General features: G+C 51.0%; 1 protein-coding gene across 1 annotated transcript in view; it reads right to left on the reverse strand.

Moving 5' to 3' along the window:
- The window catches only part of LOC121278170 (serum response factor-like), a 78,539-nt gene that overhangs the window by 36,516 nt on the left and 22,613 nt on the right, over positions 1-19,410 (reverse strand). The window contains exons 2-3 of the mRNA XM_041188319.1: positions 14,769-14,915; positions 7,868-8,065 (exon numbers count right to left, since the gene is read on the reverse strand). Coding sequence (XP_041044253.1) covers positions 7,868-8,065; positions 14,769-14,907 — 337 coding nt within the window. The 5' untranslated portion in view covers positions 14,908-14,915. The remainder of the gene's footprint in view (positions 1-7,867; positions 8,066-14,768; positions 14,916-19,410) is intronic.

A 19,410-nucleotide genomic window follows, 5' to 3' on the forward strand; every position in this document is an offset into this window, starting at 1 on the left:
TCAATTCTTCAAACACAAATATTCATCATCTCACACACTTCAAAGTATCTTCTTCAGTGATGGTCCATCCACAGTCCTCAGGATCTTCAGAGGCCCCTCTATCTTTTCTTATTTCAATTTTTGCCATTTTGGCAGTTTCTTCTCCCTCAACATCTGTGAATTTTTTTTTGAGATTTTGAACTCTGGCCAAAGCTTCTCTTCTCATTGGAAGTACTTCTCTCACTCCTCGCTTCCAAGCCCTCGCTTACTCTCTCCCATTTGTCTCTATTTTTGCTCAATGTTTCTCAGAATTTTCCTCTCTTGTTCATTCTTAGCTTCAAATACTCTTACCCGAATCACACTCCTTCCTCCCTCCATCCATCCTATTACCAAAGTGACTACACGTTAAAAATATTTAATTGGCTCTAAAGTTCTCTGGGGCATCCTCAAGTAGTGAAATCTGTACATAAACACAAATCTTTCATTCTTTACCGTATTTAAATTTGCTATATTTTCACATCTTACACCTGGATCTCAAATCTGTTAGTAAAGTTATTTCACTCACTTTTTGTGTTCTTCAATTAGTTAAAGGCTTTCAAAAGCCCAAATTCATCACAACTATTCGCTGAATTATACAGTCTTTCACCTTGATGTTGTCAACTTTGATACTGCCCTGACCTGTGGATCTGGCTTGCCAGGCTTCAGCCACTAGAGGACATGACATCCTAGCCAGAGCAAGTGCACACCAGACATTACCCATACACACTTTACAGCAGATTCCACTAAGAAATACAGTTCAGAAATACAGGGGCCATCTGTAGCACAAGTCGTAATGAGGTCAGCTGGCCCAGCATACTTCCCCAAAGACTGTCCACCATCTACAAGGCACAAGTCAGGAGTGTGATGGAATACTCCCCACTTGCCTCGATGAGTGCAGATCTAGTAACAAGCAAGAAGCTTGACACCATCCAGGACAAAGCAGCCCACCTGATTGGCACCGCATCCACAAACATTTACTCCCTCCACCACCGACACATACCAGCAGCAGTGTGTACCATCTACAAGATGCACTGCAGGAACTCACCAAGGCTCCTTAGACAGCACCTTCCAAACCCACGACCTTTACCATCTAGAAGGACAAGCGAAGCAGATACATGGAAACACCACCACTTGGAAGTTCCCCTCCAAGTCACTCACAATCCTGACCTGGAAACATATTGCCATTCCTTCACTGTCCCTGGGTCAAAATCCTGTAACTCCCTCCCACATAGCACAGTGAGTGTAACTACACCACAGGATTGCAGCTGTCCAAGAAGCAGCTCACCACCACCTTCTCAAGGGCAATTAGGGATGGGCAATAAATGCTGGCCTAGCCAGCGAAGCCCACACCCCATAAACAAATTAAAAAGGACACACTGGGTTGGAGTTGGTGGTTTCCTGTGCTGTTGGGCTCAGTTCACCAGTGCTCTTATTTTGAAAAGAGTCTGTATTAAAATGAAACTTTGAACATTCAGGTCTTTTATTAATAAAAAAGTGTATCACAGTGACAATTTGATTGATGGCTTCCTTTCTCCTGTATTTGGAGATTTTGTGATTGATTGAGCTGAGGGAGGGACAGTCTCAGAGTGGAGCACCAAGTGTCGACATTAAACCTTCACAAGTCAGACACAGCACAAGCCCAATGCAGTGTAGAGCTTTCTCTGCTCTAGCCAATTCTACCTGTTCAAAATGCGAGAGAAAATGGCATTCCTTCCCTTGCACATCAATGTGACACTTTCAACTTCCATGCCTACTATCCTAGGGTCTCTGGTTACCAAACCACTAGCAGAAGAGTCAATAGCCAGAAGCTATAGATTTAACTCATCGTAACTGAACCAGAGTGGAGTTAAGTTGTAACCTATTTAGACAGCGAGTAATATCCTGGAATGCACTACCCAAAGGAACCTGGAAGCGGATTAAATAAGAACATTCAAAAGGAATTGAAACGTAAATACTAACAATTCAGAACAATTTGTTCCATTGTGCCTGTGCTTTTTTAAAATTCATTTATAGGATGTGGGCGTCGCTGGCTAGGTTGGTATTGCCTATCCCTAACTGCCCTTGAGAAGGTGGTGGTGAGCTGTTTTCTTGAACTGCTGCAGTCCATGTGATGTAGTTACACCCATAGTGCTGTTAGGGAGGGAATTCCAGGATTTTGACCCAGCGACAGTGAAGGAATGGCGATATATTTCCAAGTCCAGGTGGTGAGTAGCTTGGAGGGGAACTTCCAGGTGGTGGTGTTCCCATTGATCTGCTGCCCTTGTCCTACTAGATGGTAGCAGTCATGGGTTTGGAAGGTGCTGTCTAAGGAGCGTTGGTGAGTTGTTGCAGTGCATCTTGTAGATGGCACACACTGCTGTTACTGTGCATCGGTGGTGGAGGGAGTGAATGTTTGTGGATGTGGTGCCAATCAAACCGGCTGCTTTGTCCTGGACGGTGTCAAGCTCCTTGAGTGTTGTGGGAGCTGCACTTATACAGGCAAGTGGGAGTATTCCATCACACTCCTGACTTGTAGTCGGTGCACATGCTCTGGGGAGTAAGGAGGTAAGTTACTCAATGCAGGATTCCTAGCCTCAGTATTCTCTTTTAGCCACAGTATTTATATGGCTAGTCCAGTTCAGTATCTGGTCAACGGTAACCCCCCAGGATGTTGATAGTGGGGGATTCAGCAATTGTAAATGTCTAGGGATGATGGTTAGATTCCCTTTCGTTGGAGATGATCATTGCCTGGCACATGTGTGGCATGAATATTACTTGCCACTGTCATGAAGAGATAGTAATGTCTATAATGTTATTGGAAATTATTTTTTAAAATAGAGTTCTAGTGGAGATCTGTGTCTTGGTTTGAAGCCAGCCAGTCTATGTGCTTTGATGTATAGTAGTTTGAGGTGTTAACTGGGGAAACAGTAAGGAAGTTAAAAGGTAAAGTGTATATTTGCATTTGTTGAATAAGTAGAAAAGGTAAATTTAAAAGCCTAGCGATACAATGGAAAATTTACATTCAAAGAAAAAGATATGTATAAAGGAGAAAGAAGATTGGTGTAAGGTAGAGGCATTTTAAGATCTAACAAGCGTGAGAAGCCTCCAGCCTGTAAGCTTCAAGCTGCTGTCTGCAAGGACCCAGAGCTGAAAGAAACTCATTTTGAACACGACTGTCCAGGGTGTGCTTTGCCAAGTGTCTGTTTAAATCTATGAGATTTACTGTTGCCTTAACGGGGGTGTAACTGAGAGTCAGATTAATTAGGGGATTTCTGTGGTTACTATAGTAGTAATTTTGTGGACGTATGTAAGTGTTTACAATCTTTCTCGTATTAATAAATGTTTTAGTTTTATAAAAGCCCACTTGAGACTCAGTGGTCCTGTTACTACTGAATTCAAAGTCTGCATGTCGAAACATACAAATTTCAAAAATGGGCTGACAGTTGCTTCAAGTTTCCCTCTGGGATTTGAACAACTTTACCATCGGATGCATCATAATTCCACATTGTATAATCATCAGCGAACATCCCCACTCCTGACCTCATGATGGAAGGGAGCTCATTGATGAAACAATTGAAGATGGTTGGGCTGAGGACACTATCCTGAGGAACTCCTGCAGTGATGGTCCTGGGACTGAGGTGATTGACCTCCAACAACCACAACCATTTTCCTCTGTACTAGGTACGACTGCAACCAGTGGATAGTTTTCCCCCTGACTCCCACTGACTTCGGTTTTGCCAGGGCTCCTTGATGTTGCACTCAATCAAATGCTGCCTTGATGTCAAGGGCAGTCACTCTCATCTCACCTCAGGAGTTCAGCTATCTTGTCCATGTTTGAGCCAAGGCTGTAATGAGGTCAGGAGCTGAATGACCCCAAACCGAGCGTCAGTGAGCAGCTATTGCTAACTAAGTGCCGCTTGATAGCACTGATGATGACCTCTTCCATTACTTTACTGATGATGGAGAGCAGACTGATGGTGCGGTAATTGGCCGGGTTGGATTTGTCCTGCTTTTTGTGTACAGGACATACCTGGAAAATTTTCCACATAGCCAGGTAGATGCCAGTAGCTGTACTGGAACAGCTTGGCTAGGGACACGGCAAGTTCTGGAGCACAAGTCTTCAATACTATTGCCGGAATATTGTCAGGGCCCATAGCCTTTGCAGTATCCAGTGCCTTCAGCCGTTTCTTGATATCACGTGAAGTGAATCGAATTGGCTGAAGACTGGCATCTTTGATGCCGGGAACCTCTGGAAGAGGCCAAGATGGATCATCCACTCGGCATTACTGGCTGGAGATTGTAGCAAATGCTTCTTTCTTATGTTTTGCACTGATTTGCTGTGCTCCTCCATCATTGAGGATGGGAATATTTGTGGAGCCTCCTCCTCCAGTGAGTTGTTTAATTGTCCACCACCATTCATGACTGAATGTGGCAAGACTGTAGAGCTTAGGTCTGATAAATTGATTCTGGTATCACTTATCTTTGTCCATCACTTGCTGCTTATGCTGTTTGGCACACAAGTATTCTGCTTTGTAGCTTCACCAGGTTGACCTCATATTTAGGAATGCCTGGTGCTGCTCCTGGCATGCCCTCCTGCACTCTTCATTGAACCAGGCTTGATTCCCTGGCTTGATGGTAATGGTAGAGTGGGAGATATTCTGGGTCATGAGGTTCCACATTGTGTTTGAGTATAACTCTGCTGCTGCTGATGGCCCACAGTGCCTCTTGGATGCCCAGTCTTGAGTTACTAGACCTGTTCGAAATCTATCCTGTTTAGCAGGGTGGTTAGTGCCGCACAACATGATGGAGGGTATCCTCAATGTGAAGGCGGCTGGCTGCAAGAGTTACTCTGTTAGTCCCACCTCGTCTGCTCCTCATCACCCTGAAAATTCTCTTTCTTCAGTTAATTAATTATCCGTGCCTCAATTATCAATTGACCTTGCCTCCACCACACTCTCAGGCAGTGTATTCCAGATCCTAACCACTCACTGTGAAAAAGCTTTACCTCATGTCGCTTCCGTTTCTTTTGCCAATCACCTAAAGTTGTTTCTCTGGTTCTCGAACCTTCCAATGGAAACAGTTTCTCTCCGTCTGCTCTGCCTCGACCCCTCATGGTTTTGAGCTCCTGCATCAAACCTCCTCTCAACCTTCTCTTGAGAAGGACCGCAGATTATCAATCAATTCACAAAACTGAAGTCTCTCAAACCCAGAATCACTCCCCTAAATCATCTTCAATGCCGTCACATTCTTCCTAAAGTGTGGTGCCCCACTCTGTGTCCCTAACTATAAAACCAGGGTTCTGTGTGACTTATTAACCACTTTCTAAACCTGTCCTGCCGCCTTCAACGAGTTGTACACAAACACCCCACCCCTCCACCCCCCCCGATCTACCTGCTCCTGCACCTCCTATAGAGTTGTATCCTTTACTTTATATTGCCTCTCTTCATTCTTCCTACCAATTCTTCTTACACTTTAGCAAAGATGTGAAGGCATTAGAAAGGGTGGGGAAAGGTTTCACAAGAATGGTTCCAGGGATGAGGAACTTCAGTTACGTGGGCAGATTAGAGAAGTTGGGACTCTTCTCCTTGGAGAAGAGAAGGTTGAGAGGAGATCTGAAAGATTCAAGATCATGAGGTTAGAGTGAAACTGTTCCTATTGGTGCAAGTATCAAGAACGGGGTAATTGACAAAAGAAGTAAAAGCGACATGAGGAAAAACCTTTTCACACAGCGACTGGTTAAGGATCTGGACTGGACTGCACTGCCTGAGAGGGTGGTGGAGGCAGGTTCAGTCAAGGCATTCAAGAGGGAATTGGATTACTATCTGAAAAGTAAACATGCGCAGGGCTATGAGGGAAAGGCAGGGGAATGGCACTGGATGAATTCCTCCTTCAGAGGAATTCACAGGCCAAATGGCCTCCTTCTGTGCTGTGGCCATTCTATAATTCTATGCTGTGCATTAAATTCCATTGACCATTTATCAACCTCCTGCACCAGTCCACGGCCTCTTGGAAATCTATCTCTGACCATCTCACAGGTCACAACACTTGCAAGTTTTTTAATCTCCAAATTTTGAAATTGTGCCCTGCACACCCAAGTCTAAGTTATTACTATGGATAAAGGTGACTATCTCTGGGGTCCTCCTTGCTAGTTTCTTTTCTAACTTCCTAAGATCTGCCCCTAGGACCTTACCCCTCCTTCTACCAATGTTGTCAGTACTAATGTGGACCATGATCTCTAGCTGTTCATCACCCATACATACCTTCCTGGACTCACATTGTGGACACAGAAACACCTCTCAATTCCCCAAACTGTAGAATTCCCTATCACTATTCTTTTCCCAATCTTCCTCCTGCCTCACTGTACAGCTGAGCCAACCATGGAGTGGTTCTGGCTGCACTACCCAGAGGAACCATCACTGTCATCAGCATTCAGAACTGAATACCAATTGGAGCGCACGATCTACTCTGGGGACTCCAGCATGACCTGCTTGCTTTTCCTTGCCTGTCACCCATCCCCTCTCTGCCTGCACACCCTTAAGCTGTGGGGTGACCACATTCAAAACCATGCTATTCATGGAGCTCTCCGAGTCACAGGTGCACTGCAGAAACACCAGCTGAGACCAGATCTCGAGATTTTGCAGCTGGCTATCTGTACTTCCTGCACATGGACTTGTCGCAAAAATCACAAAAAGTTAGTATGCAGGTACAGCAGGTGATTAGGAAAACTAATAGAATGTTATCATGTATTGTGAGGGGAATTGAATACAAAAGTAGGAAGGCTATACTTCAGCTGTACAGGGCACTAGTGAGACCACATTTGGAGTACTATGTACAGTATTGGTCCCCTTATTTAAGCAAGGTTGTAAATGCGTTAGCAGTTCAGAGAAGGTTTACTAGGCTAATACCAGCAATGGGTGGGTTGTCTTATGAGGAAGGACAGGCTCGGCCTGTATCCACTGGAGCTTAGAAGAGTAAGAAACAATTTGATCAAAACCTTAAAGATCCTGAGGGTTCTTGACATGCTGGATATAGAGAGGATGTTTCCTCTTGTGGGGAATCTAGAATTAGGGGTTATGGTTTAAAAATTAGGGGTCGATCACTTAAGACAGAGATGAGGAGAATTTTTTTTTCTGAGGATCGTGAGTCTTTGGAACTCTCCTCCTCAAAAGGCAGTGGAAGCAGAGTCTTTGAATATTTTTAAGGCAGAGCTAGACAGATTCTTGATTAACAAGGGGGTGACAGGTTATCAGGGGTCAGCAGGAACATAGGGTTGAGGTTACAGTCAGATCAGCCATTAACGCAGGCTCGAGGGGCCGATAGACCTACTCCTACTCCTAGTTTGTATTTGTCCAGAACATGAGAAGCATGTGGAACAGGAGGTGCAATCCACAGGACTGGGATGTCCTGCATGGCTCTATTTACTAGACTATTGCTTGACTTAACAGAAATAAACTTGGATAAAACTTGAAGGGGAAGAATTTGCAGGGCTACAGGGAAAAAGCATGGGGGATGGGACTAATCAGGTAACAGCTTCAAAGAATGAGCACCAACAAATGGCTTCCTTTATTCTATAATACTCAAGCTAACAACGTAGAGTTTGTGTTGTGCATTAGGAACTAGAAGGGTTCAAACTCAAGACACTGAGGAACCTTAGAGACATGAAGAAGGCAAGAGCTTTGTCCATCATTTTGGGCTGGATTCAGATCTGCTCTTCACAGTGAAAGGAACACATACACACTTCTTCAGCAGCCCAAACAAGCCCAAATCTCTAAGTACAGTGTTGGATGATCTTGACTAGTTCACCAAAACCTTTTGCTGTAAGTGGGACTTCCTCAGAGGGAGACCCATTAACTTTCATTAATGACCTTACCCTGCTCTTGCATCTGGCTGTGAGACACTTGCATCCCCGATGAAGGCTGTGAAAAGGCGTTGAGAACCGTGAGTCCACCATCAGACAGGCCAGGACTGGAGGTGGTATACATGACTGTACCATGGGGGCTAGGGTACATCACATGACTGGCCATGGAGGTGGGTACAGACGATGTCACGATTGTTGCCGGCAGCGTCACTGACAGACCAAGAGGAAAGGGTTTCAGCTTTTATAAACTGTACAGTCACTTCAATAACATGCTGAATGTGCAAAAGCTACAGCTGTACAAAGGGCTGTTCAGAACCCATTCAGAATGCTTGGTTCATTTCTGGGTGATGCAGCTCAACAAAGATATATTATTCTTTGTAGGAATGCAGCCCAGATTCACCAGAATGATACCAAGACCAAAAGTGTTAAATTATAAGGATGGTTTGCATTTCTTCTGAATTTAAAAAAGGTGGAGGGCAAACTATCTAAGGTATTTAAGATGATTAAACGGGTCGAGAGAGTAAACAGAGGAAAGCTATTTCCTCAGCCCTAAGAGTTCAGATAAGGAGGAATAACCTTAAAATTAGAGACAGGTCATTGGAGATGATGTCAGAAGCGCTTTTTCTAGGGAACTCACTCTCTCCAAATAGCGTCAAGGATGGGGGGCACGGGGAGTCAACCGAACATTTCAAAACTGAGATTGATAAATTTTGTTGGACAAAGGATTAAGGACTAGAGATGAGACCGCATCTAGAATCTTGTGTACAGTTTTAGTTTCCTTATTTGAAGAAAGATATAATTGCGTTGGAAGCAGTTCAGAGAAGGTTCACACAACTGATTCCTGGGATGAAGAGCTTAGCTTACGGAGAAAGGTTGGGCAGTTTGGGCCTATACTCGATGGAGTTCAAAAGAATGAGAGGTGATCTTATTGAAACACATAAGATCCTGAGGGGACCTGACAGGGTGGATACTAGAGGATGTTTCCTCTTGTGGAGGAGACTAGGACTAGAGGGATATTGTTTAAGAAGTGGTCTTTCTTTTAAACAGATAGGAAGAGAAATTTTTTCTCTGAGGGTCATTAGTCTGTGCAATTCTCTTTCCCAGAAAGCGGTGGAGGCTGGGTCATTGAATCTATCAAAGACTGAGTTAGACAGACTTTTGATAGACAAGTGAGTCAAGGGCTACAGGGGGACAGACAGGAAAGAGAAGTGGAGGCCACAACCAGATCAGCCAGGATCTTACTGAGCAGCTGAGCAGGCTTGAAGGGCCAAATGACCTGCCCTTGTTCCTAAGGCCTGTGACCTATGTTCCTAACCAAGGTGGATAGATGGAGTTAAGGTACAAATCAACCAAGGTCTAACTGAATGACAGATGAGGCTCAAGAGGCAGAATGGCCACCACCTCTTTATATGATGCTCCAGCATAGTGCATACTCTTGTGCCACTCACTAGACGTACGGTCAATAATTGCACATTACTGAAATGATATCTCTGTCTTTTATTTAACCTTCAGAACAGCAGATTGTGAGGGACATTTCACCAGCAGAGCCTCCATCCATGATTTCACCAAGTTCTCCCAACTCCACTGCTTATTTGGGAAGAGAGGATGGCAGGTAAGGTCTCATCTACTCAAGATGCCATTGGAAGAGGAGAATACAGCAGGGGTATTTCAAATTGTCTGAGTGACCGAGGGAATGACCATGCCGGGAGAAGAGCAGAGTGACCAAGGGAGAGGGATACGCGGGGCGAGAGGCAGAGGGACTGAGGGAGATGCGCCCGCGGGGCGAGGAGCAGAGTGACCGAGGGAGAGGGGTAAGCGGGGTGAGGAGCAGAGTGACCGAGGGAGAGAGGTATGTAGGGCAAGGAGCAGAATGACCGAGGGAGAGGGGTAAGCAGGGCGAGGAGCAGAGTGACCGAGGGAGAGGGGTAAGCGGGGTGAGGAGCAGAGTGACCGAGGGAGAGGGGTAAGCGGGGCGAGGAGCAGAGTGACCGAGGGAGAGGGGTACGCGGGGCGAGAGGCAGAGTGACCGAGGGAGAGGGGTAAGCGGGGCGAGGAGCAGAGTGACTGAGGGAGAGGGGTATGTGGGGCGAGAGGCAGAGTGACCGAGGGAGAGGGGTATGTGGGGCGAGGAGCAGAGTGACTGAGGGAGAGGGGTAAGCGGGGCGAGAGGCAAAGTGACCGAGGGAGAGGGGTATGTGGGGCGAGAGGCAGAGTGACCGAGGGAGAGGGGTAAGCGGGGCGAGGAGCAGAGTGACCGAGGGAGAGGGGTACACGGGGCGAGAGGCAGAGTGACCGAGGGAGAGGGGTAAGCGGGGCGAGGAACAGAGTGACCGAGGGAGAGGGGTAAGCGGGGCGAGGAGCAGAGTGACCGAGGGAGATTGGTACGTGGGGCGAGAGGCAGAGTGATCGAGGGAGAGGGGTACGCGTGGCGAGAGGCAGAGTGACCGACGGAGATGCACCCGCGGGGCGAGGAGTAGAGTGACCGAGGGAGAGGGCTACACGGGGACCGAGGGAGAGGGGTACGCGGGGCGAGAAGCAGATTGACCGAGGGAGAGGGGTACACGGGGCGAGGAGTAGAGTGACCGAGGGAGAGGGGTATGCGGGGACCCTGGGCGAGGAGCAGAGTGACCGAGGGAGAGGGGTACACGGGGCGAGGAGCAGAGTGACCGAGGGAGAGGGGTACGCGGGGCGAGAGGCAGAGTGACCGAGGGAGAGGGGTAAGCGGGGCGAGGAGCAGAGTGACTGAGGGAGAGGGGTATGTGGGGCGAGAGGCAGAGTGACCGAGGGAGAGGGGTATGTGGGGCGAGGAGCAGAGTGACTGAGGGAGAGGGGTAAGCGGGGCGAGAGGCAAAGTGACCGAGGGAGAGGGGTATGTGGGGCGAGAGGCAGAGTGACCGAGGGAGAGGGGTAAGCGGGGCGAGGAGCAGAGTGACCGAGGGAGAGGGGTACACGGGGCGAGAGGCAGAGTGACCGAGGGAGAGGGGTAAGTGAGGCGAGGAACAGAGTGACCGAGGGAGAGGGGTAAGCGGGGCGAGGAGCAGAGTGACCGAGGGAGAGGGGTACGCGGGGCGAGAGGCAGAGTGACCGAGGGAGAGGGGTAAGCGGGGCGAGGAGCAGAGTGACTGAGGGAGAGGGGTATGTGGGGCGAGAGGCAGAGTGACCGAGGGAGAGGGGTATGTGGGGCGAGGAGCAGAGTGACTGAGGGAGAGGGGTAAGCGGGGCGAGAGGCAAAGTGACCGAGGGAGAGGGGTATGTGGGGCGAGAGGCAGAGTGACCGAGGGAGAGGGGTAAGCGGGGCGAGGAGCAGAGTGACCGAGGGAGAGGGGTACACGGGGCGAGAGGCAGAGTGACCGAGGGAGAGGGGTAAGTGAGGCGAGGAACAGAGTGACCGAGGGAGAGGGGTAAGCGGGGCGAGGAGCAGAGTGACCGAGGGAGATTGGTACGTGGGGCGAGAGGCAGAGTGATCGAGGGAGAGGGGTACGCGTGGCGAGAGGCAGAGTGACCGACGGAGATGCACCCGCGGGGCGAGGAGTAGAGTGACCGAGGGAGAGGGCTACACGGGGACCGAGGGAGAGGGGTACGCGGGGCGAGAAGCAGATTGACCGAGGGAGAGGGGTACACGGGGCGAGGAGTAGAGTGACCGAGGGAGAGGGGTATGCGGGGACCCTGGGCGAGGAGCAGAGTGACCGAGGGAGAGGGGTACACGGGGCGAGGAGCAGAGTGACCGAGGGAGAGGGGTACGCGGGGCGAGAGGCAGAGTGACCGAGGGAGAGGGGTAAGCGGGGCGAGGAGCAGAGTGACTGAGGGAGAGGGGTATGTGGGGCGAGAGGCAGAGTGACCGAGGGAGAGGGGTATGTGGGGCGAGGAGCAGAGTGACTGAGGGAGAGGGGTAAGCGGGGCGAGAGGCAAAGTGACCGAGGGAGAGGGGTATGTGGGGCGAGAGGCAGAGTGACCGAGGGAGAGGGGTAAGCGGGGCGAGGAGCAGAGTGACCGAGGGAGAGGGGTACACGGGGCGAGAGGCAGAGTGACCGAGGGAGAGGGGTAAGTGAGGCGAGGAACAGAGTGACCGAGGGAGAGGGGTAAGCGGGGCGAGGAGCAGAGTGACCGAGGGAGATTGGTACGTGGGGCGAGAGGCAGAGTGATCGAGGGAGAGGGGTACGCGTGGCGAGAGGCAGAGTGACCGACGGAGATGCACCCGCGGGGCGAGGAGTAGAGTGACCGAGGGAGAGGGCTACACGGGGACCGAGGGAGAGGGGTACGCGGGGCGAGAAGCAGATTGACCGAGGGAGAGGGGTACACGGGGCGAGGAGTAGAGTGACCGAGGGAGAGGGGTATGCGGGGACCCTGGGCGAGGAGCAGAGTGACCGAGGGAGAGGGGTACACGGGGCGAGGAGCAGAGTGACCGAGGGAGAGGGGTAAGCAGGGCGAGGATCAGAGTGACCGAGGGAGAGGGGTAAGCGGGGCGAGGAGCAGAGTGACCGAGGGAGAGTGGTAAACAGGGCGAGGAGTAGAGTGACCGAGGGAGAGGGGTATGTGGGGCGAGGAGTAGAGTGACCGAAGGAGAGAGGTATGTGGGGCAAGGAGCAGAGTGACCGAGGGAGAGGGGTACGCGGGGACCGAGGGAGAGGAGTAGAGTGACCGAGGGAAAGGGGTACGCGGGGCGAGGAGCAGAGTGACCGAGGGAAAGGGGTACGCGGGGCGAGGAGCAGAGTGACCGAGGGAGAGGGATAAGCGGGGCGAGGAGCAGAGTGACCGAGGGAGAGGTAAGCGGGGCGAGGAGCAGATTGACCGAGGGAGAGGTAAGCGGGGCGAGGAGCAGAGTGACCGAGGGATGGGGTAAGCGGGGTGAGGAGCAGAGTGACCGAGGGAGAGGGGTAAGCGGGGTGAGGAGCAGAGTGACCGACGGAGAGGGGTAAGCGGGGTGAGGAGCAGAGTGACTGAGGGAGAGGGGTAAGCGGGGTGAGGAGCAGAGTGACCGAGGGAGAGGGGTAAGCGGGGTGAGGAGCAGAGTGACCGAGGGATAAGGGTACGTGGGGCGAGGAACAGAGTGACTGAGGGAGAGGGGTAAGCGGGGCGAGAGGCAAAGTGACCGAGGGAGAGGGGTATGTGGGGTGAGAGGCAGAGTGACCGAGGGAGAGGGGTAAGCGGGGCGAGGAGCAGAGTGACCGAGGGAGAGGGGTACACGGGGCGAGAGGCAGAGTGACCGAGGGAGAGGGGTAAGTGAGGCGAGGAAGAGTGACCGAGGCAGAGGGGTAAGCGGGGCGAGGAGCAGAGTGACCGAGGGAGATTGGTACGTGGGGCGAGAGGCAGAGTGATCGAGGGAGAGGGGTACGCGGGGCGAGAGGCAGAGTGACCGAGGGAGAGGGGTACACGGGGCGAGGAGTAGAGTGACCGAGGGAGAGGGGTATGTGGGGCGAGGGCCAGAGTGACCGAGGGAGAGGGGTACACGGGGCGAGGAGTAGAGTGACCGAGGGAGAGGGGTATGCGGGGACCCTGGGCAAGGAGCAGAGTGACCGAGGGAGAGGGGTACACGGGGCGAGGAGCAGAGTGACCGACGGAGAGGGGTAAGCGGGGCGAGGATCAGAGTGACCGAGGGAGAGGGGTAAGCGGGGCGAGGAGCAGAGTGACCGAGGGAGAGTGGTAAACAGGGAGAGGAGTAGAGTGACCGAGGGAGAGGGGTATGTGGGGCGAGGAGTAGAGCGACCGAGGGAGAGAGGTATGTGGGGCGAGGAGCAGAGTGACCGATGGAGAGGGGTACGTGGGGACCGAGGGAGAGGAGCAGAGTGACCGAGGGAAAGGGGTACGCGGGGCGAGGAGCAGAGTGACCGAGGGAGAGGGGTACGTGGGGCGAGGAACAGAGTGACCGAGGGAGAGGGGTAAGCGGGGCGAGGAGCAGAGTGACCGAGGGAGAGGGGTAAGCGGGGCGAGGAGCAGAGTGACCGAGGGAGAGGGGTAAGCGGGGCGAGGAGCAGAGTGACCGAGGGAGAGGGGTAAGCGGGGCGAGGAGCAGAGTGACCGAGGGATAGGGGTATGCGGGGACCCTGGGCGAGGGACAGAGTGACCAAGGGAGAGGGGTATGTGGGGCGAGGAGTAGAGTGACCGAGGGAGAGGGGTATGTGGGGCGAGGAGCAGAGTGACCGAGGGAGAGGGGTATGCGGGGCGAGGAGCAGAGTGACCGAGGGAGAGGGGTACGCGGGGCGAGGAGCAGAGTGACCGAGGGAGAGGGGTAAGCGGGGCGAGGAGCAGAGTGACCGAGAGAGAGGTGTAAGCGGGGTGAAGAGCAGAGTGACCGAGGGAGAGGGGTACGCGGGGCGAGGAGCAGAGTGACCGAGGGAGAGGGGTACGCGGGGCGAGGAGCAGAGTGACCGAGGGAGAGGGGTACGCGGGGCGAGGAGCAGAGTGACCGAGGGAGAGGGGTACGCGGGGCGAGGAGCAGAGTGACCGAGGGAGAGGGGTACACGGGGCGAGGAGCAGAGTGACCGAGGGAGAGGGGTAAGCGGGGACCGAGGGCGAGGAGCAGAGTGACCGAGGGAGAGGGGTATGCGGGGACCGAGGGAGAGGGGTATGCGGGGACCGAGGGAGAGGGGTATGCGGGGACCGAGGGAGAGGGGTATGCGGGGACTGAGGGAGAGGTTTACACTGGTGAGAGGTGAGAGATTAATTTTCACTTGAATTGTGGGTTATTGGTGATTGAGTGTCTTGGTTGCGATGGAAGGAGCTGCAATGACTGGGAATCAATCCCAGCCTGAATCAGTGCCACGGCTCAGGACTGACAGGGACAGAAACACGGACTGGGACAGGACAGGACAGGACAGGGAAGAGGACGAGGGGAGGGAGGCTGGGGCTGGGGCTGGGACCAGGGGGGACCTAGAAAGCACAATATGTGAACTAGGTGAGGCGGGGCAGTCCTTACTTGCTCCGCTGGTTGAGGCCTGAGAAATCTCGGAGTTGCTGTCGCTGATAGTTGCCGTGTGTAGGGTAGACTGGTGCACGCTCACCTGCCCCGAGGTTTGGTGTAACTGAATCGTCTGCACTGGAACCTGTTGGGCCATTGCACCTCCTGATCAAAGACACAGAACCAAGAGAGAGAGAGAGAGAAACAGACAAAACACAAGGTCAGATATTCATGGAATGAGATCACATCCTGGACACCTCTGTAAATCTTTCAGATATGCTGCAAAAACCGGTGCTGCACAAAAAGAGGTCCTTGATGGAAAACGCCACACCATAATTACTCTCACCCTGAGAAATGTTCATGTTCTTACAAACTGCCAATATTTGTAAAGGAAGAACTCGAGATCAGGAAAGACAACAGTGATTATTCATTCTTCAAAAGAACATCTGGGTTCCTGGGAGCGACTAAGTATCAACAGGGCAGTGGGGTGGGGGGGTTCACCCTGGGAGTGAGTCAGTTTGACAGGGGTTCCCTAATTGCCCTTGAGGAGGTGGTGATGAGCTGCCTTCTTGAATGGCAGTCCATGTGGTGACACCCACCGTGCTGTTAGGAATAGAGTGCCAGGATTTTGACCCAGCGACAGTGAAGGAACGGCGATATATTTCCAAGTCAGGATGGTGAGTGACTTTGAGGAGAACTTCCAGGTGATGCTGCAGCCATGTGTCTGCTGTCCTTGCAGTGGTCGTGAGTTTGGAAGGTGCTGCCGAAGGAGCCTTGATGAGTTCCTGCAGTGCATCAGTACTAAAGGGAATGAATGTTAGTGGATGTGGTGTCAATCAAGTGGCTGCTTTATCCTGGATGGTGTCAAACCTTTTGAGACTTGTTGGAGCTGCACTCATCCAGGCAAATGGGGAGTATTCCATCACACTCCTGACTTGGGCCTTGTAGATGGTGGACAGGCTTTGGGAAGTCAGGAGCTGAGTTACTCTCTGCAGGATTCCTAGCCTCTGACCTGCTCTTGTAGCCACAGTGTTATATAGCTAGTCCAGTTCAGTTTCTGATCAGTGGTAACCCCCAGGATGTTGACAGTGGGGGATTCATCAATCGTAATGCCATTGAATGGCAAGGGGCAGTGGTTGTGTTCTCTCTTGTTGGAGATGGTCATTGCCTGATACTCTTGTGGTGCGAATGTTAGTTGCCACTTGTCAGCCCAAGCCTGGATATTGTCCAGGTCTTGCTGCATTTGGACATGGGCTGCTTCAGTATCTGAGGAGTTGTGAATGGTGCTGAACATCGTGCAATCATCAGCAACATCCCCACTTCTGACCTTATGATGGAAGGAAGGTCATTGATGAAGCAGCTGAAGATGGTTGGGCTGAGGACACTACCCTGAGGAACTCCTGCAGTGATGTCCTGGAGCTGAGATGACTAACCTCCAACAACCACAACCATCTTCCTTTGTGCTATGTATGACTCCAACGAGCAAAGAGTTTTACCCCTGATTTCCATTGACTCCAGTTTTGCCAGGGCTCCTTGATGCCGCACTCTGTCAAATGTGGCCTTGATGTCAAGGGCAGTCACTCTCACCTCACCTCGGGAGTTCAGCTCTTTTGTCCATGTTTGAACCAAGGCTGTAATGAGGTCAGGAGCTGAGTGGCCCTGGTGGAACCCAAACTGGGCGTCAGTGAGCAGGTTATTGCTAAGCAAGCACCACTTGATAGCACTGTTGATGCTACTTTACTGATAATGGAGAGTAGACTGACGGGGGGGGGGGGGTAATTGGCCAGGTTGGATTTGTCCTGCTTTTTATGTACAGAACATACCTGGGTAATTTACCACATAGCCAGGTAGATGCTAGTGTTGTGGGTGTACTGGAACAGCTTGGCTAGGGGCACGGCAAGTTCTGGAGCATAAGTCTTCAGTACTATTGCCGGAATATTATGGTTCATTCAGTGGGCACTTCTGGCTGAAGATTATTGCAAATGCTTCAGCCTTATCTTTTGCACTGACGTGCTGGGCTCCTCCATCATTGAGGATGGGGATATTTGTGGAGCCTCTTCCTCCAGTTCATTGTTTACTTTTCCACCACCATTCATAACTAGTTGTGGCAGGACTGCAGAGCTTAGATCTGATCCATTGGTTATGGAATTGCATAGCTCTGTCTATCACTTGCTGCTTATGTTGTTTGGCACGCAAGTAGTCCTGTGTTGTAGCTTCACCAGGTTGACACCTCATTTTTAGGTATGCCTGGTGCTGCTCCTGCACTCTTCATTGAACAAGGGTTGATCCCCTGGCTTGATGGTAATGGTAGAGTGGGAGATATGCGGGACCATGAGGTTACAGATTGTGTTCAAGTACAATTCTGCTGCTGCTGATGGCCCACAGCACCTCATGGATACCCAGTCTTGAGTTGCTAGATTTGTTTGAAATATATCCCATTCGGCACAGTGGTAGTGCCACATAACACGATGAAGGGGATCCTCAATGTGAAGAACGGGCTTCTCCACAACTGTCTGCTGGTCACTTCTACCGACATTGCCATGGACAGATGCATCTGTGGCATGCAGGTTGGTGAGGATGAGGTCAAGTATGTTTTTCCCTCTTGTTGGCTCCTTCACCACTTGCTGCAGACCCAGTCTAGCAGCTATGTCATTTAGGGCTCTGCCAGCTCGGTCAGTAGTGGTACTACTGAGCCAGAGAGTGATGGACATTGAAGTACCCCACACAGAGTACATTCTGTGCCCTTGCCACCCTCAGTGTTTCCTCCAAGTGGTGTTCAACATGGAGGAGCACTGATTCGTGAGCTGAGGGAGGGCGGTACGTGGTAACCAGCAGGAGGATTCCTTGCCCATGTTTGATCTGATGCCATGAAACTTCATGGGGTCTGGAGTCGATGTTGAGGGGTCCCAGGGCAACTCCGTCCTGAATGTATACCACTGTGCCAACCACCTCTGCTGGGTCTGTCCTCTGGTGGGACAGGACATACCTATGGATGGCAGTGTCTGGGACATAGTCATACTCATGGAGTCATACATTAGAGACAATGTCAGGCTGTTGCTTGACTAGTTTGCGAGACAGCTCTCCCAATTTTGGCACAAACCCCCAGATGTTAGTAAGGAGGACTTTGCAGGGGTGACAGGGCTGTGTTTGCTGTTGTGGTTTCCGGTGCCTAGGTCAATGCCGGTCTGTCGGTTTCATTCATTTTTATTGATTTTTTTAACAGTTTAATACAACTGAGCAGCTTGCTAGGCCAGTTCTGAGGGCAGTTAAGAGTCAACATTGCTGTGGTTCTGGAGTCACATATAGGCCTGAACAGGTAAGGATGGCAGATTCCCTTTCCTAAAGGGCATTACTGAGCCAGATGGGATTTTCTGACAATCAACAATAGTCATTGGATTCAAATTCCACTATCTGCCGTGCTGGGAATCGAACCCGGGTCCCCAGAGCATTACCCTGGGTCTCTGGATTACTAGTCTGGTGAAAATACTACGCTACTGCCTGGTGGTAGAGGTCACAGGTTTGGAAGTTGCTATTGAAGGAAGCTTGGCAAGTTCCTGCAGTGCATCTTGTCGAAGGTATACACACTGTTGTCACTGTGTGTCGGTGGTGGAGGGAGTGAATGTTAAGGGTGGTGGATGGGGTGCCAATCATGCGTGCTGCTTTGTCTTGAATAGTGTCCAACTTCTTGAGTATTGATAGAGCTGCACGCATTCAGACAACTGGACAAGATTCCATCACACTGACTTGTGCCTTGTAGATGGTGGACAGGCTTTGGGGAGTCAGGTGAGTTATTCTCCACAGGATTCTCACCCTCTGATCTGCTCTTGTAGCCACAGTATTTATATGGCTAGTCCAGTTTAGTTTCTGGTCAATGGTAACCCCCAGGATGTTGATATTGGGGGATTCAGTAATGGTAATGCCATTGAATGTCAAGGGGAGATGGTTAGGTTCTCTCTTGTTGGAGATGGTCATTGCCTGACACGTGTGTGGCAAGTAACATTCGGGCCATACAGCAGCCCAAGCCTAAATGTCATCCCGGTCTTGCTGCATTTGGACATGGACTGCTTTAGTATGAGGTGCTGCCAATAGCACTGACTGTACATGAGAACATACAAATTGGAACAGCTTGGCTGAGGGCACGGCTAGTTGTGAAATGCAAAATTTTAACAATGTAGTCCAGTGCCTTTGCTGTTTCCAAGGTGCTCAGCTACTCATCCTGAGTACATTCTGTGCCCTTGCTACACTCAGTGCTTCTTCCAAGTGGTGTTCAACATGGTGAAGTACTATTTCAGCAGCTGATAGAAAGTGGTATGTGGCAATCAGTAGAACGTTTCCTTGCCCATTTTTCGTGATATGAGACTTCTTGTCAATTTTGAGGACTCTTGGGTCGCTCTGTCCCAACTATATACCACTGTGCTGCTGTCACGTCTGGGGTAGTGATGGAGGAGTCTGGGACATGAGCTGTAAAGTATGATTCGGTCAGTGTGACTGTCAGGCTGTTGCTTGACTAGTCTGTGGGACAGCTCTCCCAATTTTGGCACAAACCCACAGATGATAGCGAGGAGGAAATTGCCAGAATGCCCTTGTATTACTGGTGCATCGGTCAGTGCAAGATTCATCTGGTTTTTAATCTTAATTTAACTTTGTTGTAGCAATTTCT

This window comes from Carcharodon carcharias, chromosome 5, assembly GCF_017639515.1.
Source record: "Carcharodon carcharias isolate sCarCar2 chromosome 5, sCarCar2.pri, whole genome shotgun sequence".
NCBI lineage: Eukaryota > Metazoa > Chordata > Chondrichthyes > Lamniformes > Lamnidae > Carcharodon > Carcharodon carcharias.